This window comes from Dasypus novemcinctus, chromosome 1 (assembly GCF_030445035.2).
Source record: "Dasypus novemcinctus isolate mDasNov1 chromosome 1, mDasNov1.1.hap2, whole genome shotgun sequence".
NCBI classification, from domain to species: Eukaryota; Metazoa; Chordata; class Mammalia; order Cingulata; family Dasypodidae; genus Dasypus; species Dasypus novemcinctus.
This window is the reverse complement of record NC_080673.1, coordinates 66,763,636-66,775,146: the sequence shown is the minus strand read 5'-3', so window position 1 is coordinate 66,775,146 and position 11,511 is coordinate 66,763,636. Positions and strand designations below refer to the sequence as shown.

General features: G+C 37.9%; 1 protein-coding gene across 4 annotated transcripts in view; it reads right to left on the bottom strand.

The window, feature by feature from the left end:
* Window positions 1–7,293: 7,293 nt before the first annotated feature.
* The window catches only part of LOC111766013 (endogenous retrovirus group K member 113 Gag polyprotein-like), a 45,299-nt gene continuing 41,081 nt past the window's right edge, over window positions 7,294–11,511 (bottom strand). For 2 of the 4 annotated variants that reach the window (XM_071214669.1, XM_071214672.1), the window contains exon 5: window positions 7,351–8,121. In XM_071214669.1, the coding sequence (XP_071070770.1) occupies window positions 7,811–8,121 (311 nt within the window). In that variant the 3' untranslated portion in view covers window positions 7,351–7,810. Of the gene's footprint in view, window positions 8,122–11,511 lie in introns of all 4 variants that reach the window. The other 2 variants (XR_009184321.2, XM_058290906.2) reach the window with 2 other exon arrangements.

The window sequence follows — 11,511 nt, the reverse complement described above, 5'->3', positions numbered from 1 at the left end:
TTGCCGCTGTTTCTCCGTTCACTTCTTAGTTGGCTTAAGTTGGTTTTTAATAGATTCTTTAAGAAGGCATCTAGGGAAATGCACTCCCTAAAATATTATACATTTAGTGGTATTTATCTATTACCTGTATACTTGAATAATAGTGTGAATGGGAGTTAAGTTTTTGGGTCACACTTTTTCCATCTCTAAGACTTAATAGGCATTGCTCCACTGAATTTTAGCATTGAATGTTACCTTACAGAAGTAAGTCTGAAACCAATCTGATTTTTCCTAATTTAAAGGATTTGATTTTTTTTTTACTAGATATTCCCCAAATTCTTTCTTTATGTTTGATGTCTAACAAATTTATGAGGCTCTTAGCACTGATTATTGTTTATTATATACTTTTTGTATATATATGTGCATATTTAATTTTGGTAGGACAGAGTATGCTCTTGCAACACATAGGTTTAAATATTTTATTTTAGGAGGGTGTCCTGAACTTTATTTTTGTATATTTTTGTTTTATTTATTTAAATTTCTTTCTTTGAGGACTCCAACTATGCAATGTTGTATACTTATTGCTTGTTTTCCATATGTATCCTTTCTATTTTTTTCTTAATCCTTTGCCTACCATGTCTTTTATTGTGTGTTCAAACTGTCTAATCTCCTTCCTGTTGCTCCGAAAATGGCCTTCCGTTCTGTGGTCCACTTATTTTTTCTTCTACTTCTTTCCTGAACTTTCCCAGCTTATATTTTCTCCATTTAGTTCTCTCGCCATTTTTTATTCAATCAAAAAATATATGAAGCACTTAGTACATACCAGGCAATGTTAGATAGGCAAGTGATGGAGCACTAAAAAGGAGACAAAAATTACTTCTTTCATGGAGTTTACATTATAGTTATTGAATCTCTACTTTGTGATCCTGTTTTATAGAAGTGATTACTACATTAAATGACTATGAAATTCATTCAATATTTTGGTCACAATTTTTCCTGATCCATGGAAAATTTTATTTTGAGTAAAAATTTTTTGTTATTTGATTTTCTTCTTCATATTTCTCTTTGGTGGCACAATCTTGTATACATTTCTGTGAGGATTATTGTAGTGCTCATATTCGAATAAAATGAATTCTTTTTAGACCAGTTATTAAAAAGAGGTTTTTGTTTTGTTTTGTTTTGTTTTGAGAGAGAATGATGTCAGATCCATGTTCTAGGCCAGGGTCAAAAACTGTAACCTACAATCCAGCCTGATTCATGGCTTGATTTTTATAGCTTGTGAGTTAAGAATAGGTTTTACATTTTAAAATGTTGTAATACAACCACTACTATCAAACTACATGACTACTACTACTACTACTACTACTGCTGCTGCTACTACTACTATAAAGATACAGAGACTATATGTGATCCACAGAGCTAATACTTACTGCCTTGTACTTTACATAAGGAGTTTGCCAGTCCTGTTCCAGCTAGCATCAAGTCTCCTTATGAAGCAAAATACTGTGTAATTGAGTTTTTAGCCTTTATTTAACCTAGAAAATCGATATTAACACCACAAAGGAGCTAACAATACAATCTCCCCTCTTGTTTTGATGTGGGCTATGGGTGGGAGACTCTGTCTCTTCAGAGATAACCTAAACTATCTGTGACTTGTGGGTTTAGGATGATAAAAGGCTGCAGTCCCACCCTTGGTGAGCAGGAAACAGTTTAACAATGCAAAGTCTATAAACTTTAAGTATTCAGGGAAATGCAAACCAAATATGCTAAAAGCTTATTGAATGCCTGAGGTCCATGCTGAAAGCTTACCTAAGATGTGGAAATATATGCTAATTCAAGCCTATTGAGAACTGAAACAAAAGGACCATTTGGCCTTTCCTCTCTGTATAAAAGGGACTAAAAAATCTTGTTCGGAGCTCGGGATTGAAACAGAAAGTTCCCGAGGCCGGCCAGCCGTCAATAAACCATTTTTCCTTCTCAAAATCATTCCTGAGTCCTGGCCTCTCTATACTCAAATAATTGAACTTCTCTCAAATTCTACAACAGTTTGCCTCAGCTTAGTCTGCTTCCTACAAATAAGGCCCAGTGTGTATCTCTGTGCATGTGTAGCTGTGTTCCTTGCTTCTGGAGACCATGGCCAAATTTATCAAGGAAATATATTGTTACCAGGACACGTTTCATTTTCATTTGCCTACATATGGGATTGTCCCTAAATGTATATGACTTTCTTTGGATGCTAGTGCTCTGATGCTTTTCTCTGAGACTAGCCATGGCTGTCTTCTTATGAATTCTTCCTATAATTCTTATTGGTTTTTACTGAATTTTGAAGATCTTATTTATATATTGTGACTTGAGTTACAGGTATCATTTGCTTTTATCAAAGATGGACATTGTATTTCTATTTCTTATCCTCCTTGTTGTTTTTGCATAAATTGGAGAAGAGGAAAACACCTACATTAACATCATCATTAAAGATAGAATTTCTGTATTTTATAAACATGCTATATCTTTATCTTGGGATACATTAACAGGAAACTTTTAGAATTAAAGATAATGACTTTTTAAAAAAAAACTCAACAGTGTTTAATAACAGTGACCACAAATGAAGACAATAATAATGCATAATACCATGACTAAGACAATCCTAGTAAGATTTCTTACAGAGATGAGACTGTGACCCAGGTTTGAGGTTGAACTCATTGATGTCAGGATGTGCATTAAGAAACAATTCTTTCTAAGTAAACTAGCACATGGTCTGATTGCTTTTTTTTTTAATTTTTAATTTTTGTCTTTATTTATTTTTTTAATGTTACATTAAAAAAATATGAGGTTCCCATATACGCCCCACCCCCCTCACCCCACTCCTTAAAAAAAAAGATAATGGCTTCAAATAATGATTTCAAATAAAAAAAATCCAAATTTAGATAGGGAGAGACTATTTGAAAGAAAGACTAATGCAATTGGGAGAACACTTCAATCTCAGAAAAATTTGAGTCTAAAAATCTTTAAAAAAAAAGGTTATTTTCTTTTATAGATTAAGGAGGGGTAAGCAGAGGTAAGCAGAATATTTTAAGGAGAAGCTGGATATGCAAGGGGAAATTATCATGCCATGGTCAGCCGAATTCCAGAAGAAGCTGATAAGGGAGGGCCACATTTAAGTTTTTTTTTGTGCTTGGGCAGGTTTGAGAGCAAGCATAGTTCAGGGAGCCATGGGAAAGAAAGAATCCTGACTAAATTTGTCCAGAACAATACAGAGGATCGAAATAGACAATCATCAATTTGATCAGTAAAGGTAAAGGAATGCAAATTTGTCACTCTATGAATGAACAGCAAATTAACAGACTGGATCATAAATTCCTAACAAGCACACAATGGAACTGCGACTGCGTACCTGGGGCAAATCCACCAGGACCCTCTGTAGTTGACTAACTTAAACCCACAAAATGCTTTAAGTAGCCAGAAGGATAATTTAAGAAATATGTGCATGAATTGAAGATCCTAAAGATTAGGGATAAAGACACTTATTCAATTCAAGTCAGCAAACCATCTGTGCCTACTCTGCGAAAGGCTCTTTACTAGGTACAAGGTTATTCCTGTACTTAGCATCAAGCAGAAGATTCTATCACAGGTAAAAAGAAATGGTTTCAACTAGATATATATAATTGATATAAAATGATACATGTAGAGAAAAACAGGCTTTGGAAAGTGACAAGGCCCAAGGAAGTAAGTAGTCGAGTGACACTCATGACCATTAACTTTTCTTCTAAGGCTCTTGACATGCAGGAAGAAAAAGTAGGAAAGCTAGATGAGTCCATTTGAAAGTGTAAATGAAATAAAGAATGAGATTAAGTTCATATTGGAGGTTTGTTTTAGTTTTCCTTCACACATATTAACCTACAACACTGTGAAGTTAAAATCCTTTAAATTTCAAATTGTGGATCCTATTTGAAGTCATCTGAGCTTAGCTTCATTTTCAACATTTTGCAGTTGCAACGTGTTTCCAATATAATTAAAAAGTAAGTTTTTTTTTTTTTCTGTTTTCTCTCTCCCACTGTCATTTTCAACGAGGGCATGAATTCTTTAAAAAATTTGCATAGTAACATTTACTTTCTTTTATGCTCTGTGGAGGAATATAATTAAAAGGTGAAAGGCATTGAGCTGATGGTTCATAATGCACTAATTCATAATAGAGTCTTAGCAGTCTGATTAAAATAAAATACTTAATGAAACTGGAGAAAGAGTTCATTCTCACCCTTCTCATTATATGTATGGTGAGTACTGAGATTCAGGCAATTCTGCAACAGAGAGACCATCCTAAGTGAATGCTGCTTAGGAAGCTATTCAACGGGAGTTTTTAAACAGCTGTTCCCAAGCTTCATTAAGACTCATTATGAGTTGTCATGTAATGGAGAACTTATATTTTTTGATGATCTCTGCATACCAGTAAAGATAAAAGTATGTCTTAAGGCAGAACTAAAAAGAACAGAAGTTGGTATATATTAAAAATAGATTACTAAAATGCCCTAGTTTGCTGGCACAGACCTTAAAAGCTCAGTACAATCATTCAGATTTAAAGGGGAAAGATAAAAAGTGACTAAAATCATTGAGATTTTAATACATCAATTGTTACATTTTAGGGGAAAATATAGCTCTTTTCTTTCATATGAAAGGTACCTGGGGACTCTAAAGATTGATCTGCACCTCTCATGAGAATTCAGAGAGCTTGCATGGTCATGCCTGAGAAGGGTAACCTGATGGCTTTCTAACTGTCACCTTGGCTTCAAGTGTATATAGACTCATCCCTCCCTCTGCACATCTCACTACAGATACTTCTGTTACATCACACCAAGCAAAAGGCCATCTCAATTCTTGGTCAAAGTGTAAGGTCTCTTGGCACAGCTAGTTCTGTATCATCGAAGACCCCCACAATGAATACATATAGAAGAGACTTACTTGGGGGGATGTTTTTGGGTCAGGGAAGTAGGAGAATTAGTTTAAAAATTTGGAGTTGTTTTCACAGAGCAAGCACAGTTTTAAGATTTTAGGGATGCCGCTATTTATACTTTAGGGAAGGTAAGGTAACACCAAGTATCCATCTCAAATTTATCACTGCTATTAATTTGAGTGGTCTGAGGGAATCAAAATGATGATGGATTTATCACCCCAATCCACTGCCACTACATCTATCAAATGGAGAGCTTTCTCACAACAAACACAGCCAGGAGTGGTTCTATTGCTGCTTACTTTTGTACCTAGGTCTACATATCTCAGGGGTCCACCATGCTCATCGCCATACTCAACCACAGTCATCCAGAGCTCCTTATATCTTAGAAAAAAATTGAAAAAAAAAAAAAGCGCCAAGCAAATGGTTTTCCTTCTGCCTGTTGTTTTCTTCTGTGAAGAGGAAACAACGTGCAGCATGTTCATTGCACACTTGCCAGCTACAAAGGGAAGAATAGATTGCCATGAAGTTAAAGACAACTTGGAACTGCACAGAGAAAACATTCCTTCAAGATAGTGATCCAGATGTGAAATTGGTAGAGGCAGAGTGCCTTGGAAGCTAAAGAATGCAATTCCATGTGTCCACACATGTTACAGGATGGAGAAAGCCTTCAGGGGCAGAGTAGAGAATAACCAGATTGACATGCACAACAATATAAGAAAAGTATAATTACTCTTTTATTCAAGATCAGTGTAAAATGGTTGGTAAGAGGAACTGCTGGCAAAAGAGTAAGAGGACACGAAAGTCCAAAGAAAAGAACATTTTTCTTTGTCCTTGAAATGTTCTCAGATATAAACATTTTGTTTTGAAAACTTTTTTTCCCCCCAAAGTAACTAATTAGCGTTGCCTGTCAAATGTTGCAGACTAGATTATTGAACTGGTTTGTATTTGATATCCTTTAAACCAACACTTTGACATGGTGAGTAGTGGTGTTAACAACATGGAAATATAAGGAATATTTATTAGTATTATTTGCCAATTTAATGTAGTAAGGAGCTTCCCAGGCAGGATATGAACCTCCTTTGGAAAACTCTAATTGCTTTTGAGACTGCTCACAGATTAATTTGAATTGACGAATGGAGATTTCATTGTTTGGGTAACCTACCTAACCTCAGTGCAGCAATTCCAATCTTCTCCCTCACAACAGGCTTTCTTTTCTTTCTATTCTCTCCTCACCACAGAACTTTGGATAGTATCCAAAATTTCAAAAGATGCTTTCATGTGTATTATTTTACAGCCCTGTGAGGATGTTAGGGCCAGAATTACAATCTCCATTTTATAGATGTGGATACAGGTCAATATGAATTGTGCAAACCAGGTAGCTAGTTAGTGGTTGACCTGGACTTCAACACAGATATCCAGGAATCTAATCTTGAAAGCATGTTCTCTCCGTAAGAACACACTGCCACACATCCAATTATAGAAGAGGAAAAGATGAACTTTTCTGGTGTGTTTTCTAGCATTCCTGGGAAGATTTTGAGGTCAAGCCTAGACCGATGGCTATTAATTCCTCCCAATCAGTAGACAGATTTTGGATGTTCCTGCAGCTTTTCTGTAGTTCAGTGTTTTCTTTTTCAATTATTTTATTTCAAAGAAATTGTCTGCTAAATGTACAGTGCTAAAAGTAATGCAAAGTCTATATGACTAGCTCAGTATGTGAAAAGATTTCTGGCAATTTAGCCTCACTGTGCAGACTTTGGTTCTGTCTTTGTAATGGATAGTATCACCTTAGTTTTGTGCTGCATTTCTCAATGTACCTAGGGATTTAACAAACTCCATGGCTATGTGAACGACCTGTTCTCTCCATGAAAGATGGAAAGCATGCTGTGATGACAATACCATGCAATCCATTTTCAGAAAGGATCCTCTCTCTTCTGGATGCAGCTACTAAGAAGAATGGAATAAAACTGAAAGGGCTTTGCTAAAGTAAATTTGGATCAGATGCTAAGAGGGTCATTGTTTTCCATTATATATTTTTTGCAAGCATCATCCCTACAAGTTATCATATAGGATTGTTGCTTCTTTGAGTAAATAGCTACTGAATGACTTATCTTTATTATACATCATGCCTATGTTTTCTCTGAAGAAAGAGAGCAATTATTTTGTCATGCTGCTCCATGCCACCTTTCTCTATTCAATGACAACTTCTTTTATTTCCCTTGTAATTCAGGCTTCCATTTTGATAATCCTTGAGTGTCTGGCGGGGAGTCGCGCCGCCGGCACAGATGTTGGTTTCACTTTCTCCTCCGCCTGCTGGAAGCCTTCCTCGCACCCCCTTTGCGAGCCTCGAGCTGTCGACACACCTCACCATCCGTGAGCCGGGGACTGCTGGCCGGGGCTGCTAGTCAGCGAAAGGGGACTGCGCTACAAACTCACGCAAGCCACTGGCAGGTGAAGTAGACAGCTTTATTGGCATAAGCGGGTGAGCCAGGGCCCGCGGGCTTATGCACGATCTGCGGGCGATTCCGGGGAAGGGGTAGTGAATGGGAGTTATATAGGGTGAACGCGGAAACATTATCTGATTGGTTGGGACAGCAATATGTCTATATATGGTAACTATAGATTTACTAGACAAAATGGCGGAAGGAGATGAAATGGCGGCGCGGCGCGGCGCATGCGCACTGTCCTCACCCCATGACTCAGCACTTTGAAGACCATCCCTGAGTTTACTCATAGTCCTGTGTCTTGTAGCGCAAGTCTCATGGCTTGGACGGCTGCACTGTCGGGCCTTCGCTCATCTCCCCCGTTTTTATTGAATAAAGCAAGTCAAATTAGTTGTATTTTGGTGAGGGAGGTGTGGAGAGTTTTTTGTTTTTTGTGGGAGTATCTTCATACGATAATTACTAAGATAATCAAGGCACCAATGATGAGATAACTGTCTAGGGTTTCAGGGTGGAACATACTAACAAATTTTGCTAAGGCTCGTTGGACAAAACTTAAGTCTGGGATAGTTATTTGAGCTACTCGAGTATGATTGGTGTGGGGGTGTCGTTGTTGGTGTCGTTGAGCGTTAGCGCTGCCAGCTGCTGAGTTGGAGGAGTCGACATGGTGTTGGTCGGTGTGGTGTTGGTGGTCATCGGCTTGAACTGGAGCAAGTCGGGCGAACCGTGCAGGAACCCAAATTGGTTGATCAGCAGATTCTGGAAAGACACATGCACTTGAGGCCAGCAGGAAGTGGCATTCAGATAAACATCATTTCAATATAGTCAGTCATGAGTCATTCACTAGGATTCGTTTGTTTCCTTTTTTCATTATTTGGCTAAGTATCGAAGATGTTTTCTGAGTTTTCTCTTTAATTTAGTGTGTTCTCAGTATTAGATGGTGTGTTAATTTATAATACTTAAAATATGGATACCAGGTTATGGCAGGAGCCACAGAATTTGATGTGAATGAATTTAGGAATTGGGCCAACGAACCAGTCCTGTCTTTGCCCAAATGTGTTCAATAGAACATTAGTCCTGTAGATGTCTGGGATGGGGATGGGGGAGGTTGTATTTGGACAAGATATATGCCTTCCTTCAGAACTCACAGTGCACAATATCTTACCCTTATTAACAGCTCTGACAATTCCTATAGTAGATATATTTGTTTAGCTTTGTCCAACCCAGTATTTTTCTATTTACTTTATTCAAGCACAAATATTTAATTGAGCTTCCATTACATGCCACACATTCTTCTCCATTCTGGGGACCAGGCAAAGATAAAAAATATGTAAAAGCCTTGCCCCTATCAGGCTTTCATTCCAGTGGGGGACGCAAGCAATAAACAAACAAATAAAATAAAGTGAGAAGGAGAAAAATACTACAGAGAGAAATAAAGGTGATGGAGTAGGAGTGGGGATTGAACATATTGAGTATTTATTCAACCACAGAATCTACTTTATGCATGAGAAATACTTATTCACACTTTATGGAACTAGAATTCTACAGAAAATACTTTGGGAACCTTGTCTTGGAACCTCATTAGGTCAGCTTGGGGAGCTCACATTCTGGATTCATATTTTCTGTTTCTTTAGAAGATGATTTCTTTTAAAAGTACATCCCCAATGTATAGATCTTTTAAAATTATACTAACAATTGTTGTATAAGTGAGATACTGTTTAGATAATATTTTCAAATTAACTAGTTTATCCTTTGAGGTAATGAAACATAATCAAAATTCAGGTCATTAATCACTAGATGTTGGTATTGTTGGTATTATCACTGGGTAACAAAGATGATCTTATACATCCCCAGCAGGCTTGGCTGACTTTAATTCACTGTACAAGTAGATATTAAAAAACCTCTTCCTATTTTATCATAATATAACCATTTAACTTTTATAAGCAGTTCCTAAAAGATAAAGACAAACATAAATATAATTTGGAAAAAGATTTAAAGAAACATAGGAATGTAGGTTTATTTATATAAATACATATTTTCCATGATATTTCCTTAATGTTAATTAACATATTTAAGGGAAACGGACTTTGGCCCAGTGGTTAGGGCGTCCGTCTACCATATGGGAGGTCTGCGGTTCAAACCCCGGGCCTCCTTGACCCGTGTGGAGCTGGCCATGCGCAGCGCTGATGCGCGCAAGGAGTGCCGTGCCACGCAAGGGTGTCCCCCGCGTGGGGGAGCCCCACGCGCAAGGAGTGCGCCTGTGAGGAAAGCCGCCCAGCGTGAAAAGAAAGAGCAGCCTGCCCAGGAATGGTGCTGCCCACACTTCCCGTGCCGCTGACGACAACAGAAGCGGACAAAGAAACAAGACGCAGCAAACAGACACCAAGAACAGACAACCAGGGGAGGGGGGGATTAAATAAATAAATAAATCTTTAAAATAAAAAAAAAAAGAAAAAAAAACATATTTAAGAAGCCTCTTTTAGCCAACTACTAGGCATCAGGTACTTGACTAGGTATCCAGGAGGGTAAGAGTAATAAAGTACATCCCTCAAAACAAGAGTAGTTAACATCTAATACAGTAGGGAAAACATATTTTTAAAGACCCAGATGACAAACATGTAAAGCAGGGGAAAGAAATGGGAGGTAGAAGAATGACATGGCTAGTTAACTTTAGAGATGATTTGGAGGAAATGGGAGGACTAATTTGCAGACTGGGGGCATGAAGGTCTTAGGAAACTATTGCAACAGTTCAGGTACAAAAAGGCCGCCAAATATTTGTACTTACTTCAGAGAAAAATTAGAAGTCATCTCACAGTAACTCCTTCAATTTTTTTTAATCATATATGTAAAAGTACCTGGATACTGACCAGTTTTAACCCCTTCTCTCTTTTTACTATGGCATTGTACCTATTTTCCCATAGAAGACAGATGTGTCTCCCTGTCCTCTAGCCCCATATCCTCCACCTTGTTAAGGGCCTTTTGGCATTGAGTATTCTGAATCTTCACACTCTTCCTTTTGTCTTAGGCAACATCCCATCAGAATTTAAATATATTCTATTCTTTTCAGTCTTATAAGATGACCAACCAACCAACCCATCAATCCACCAGTGACCCCCTTCACTGCTCCCCAAAAGCTCTTAAAATTGCCTTAATGGACTCATTACACTTGCCACTCATTCACTCCTCAACGGCAGCAATCTGCCTTTGTTCAAACAATCTGCTTCCAGCAATGGTTACCAAACACCTCTGTGTCCCCTAAGTCCTAAGGGAAATGTCATCCTTTACTTAATTTGATGATTTCATTTGACACTGTTGGAATTTTTGCTATTATTTGAAACACTCTCTTCTCTCTGTCCACAAATTCCCAGTTTCCCCCTAATTCTTACCACTAGTTGTCTGACTTTTAATTGTCTTCTCTTTATCTCAGATTTTGGTTTGGTTTAGGTCCTTCCCTGTTTTCACTCTCTGCACTTTACACTGCTGATGCTTATTTACTTTCCTGGCTAGCTATTCTTATTTCTTTGCCAAAGACTATGAAATTTTTGCCTCCAGTCCTGCCCTCTCTTGCTTTTCTTTTAGCATCTTCAAATCCAATATACCAGTATGCAGGAAAACCATGGACATGATCGATAGCCATCTCTCCTCCTTTGTTTAACCCCCTCCTTTTATTTGTGTGCAGATGTTTCAACATGTGTCCGTTTCAGCCTGGGAGAAATGGTTAGGTCTAATGGAATGGTCTGACTATACCTTGAACCCCAAACTGGGAAACAGCAGCTCCAGCTGCTTACCAGGGCAGGATTGCTGTGCAAAGATTGCTTGATTCATGCTTTTTGCTCAGGAGCAGGGCCCTCCCCTTGGGTATAAATTCCCACTCAGGCAGTACAGGCGTCTCTCCTCTCTGATGTTAACCAGGGTATGTAGAGTTGTCACCCTAAGCTAAGTAGTTAGATGCTCTAGAAGACCAGTCTCAATGGGATCTCTTTCTTCTGCTCATTTGGACTTTGTGTTGTACAAATGATAAAGTGAACATCTGCTAAACATTTTTGTTGTGCCTAAGCCTGTGTTCCACATGCACTATATAAAAACTCTCTTAAAACTTTAAAACTTGCTTCCTTGCCACAATGTCTCTCTTTCTTGTTACTCATACCA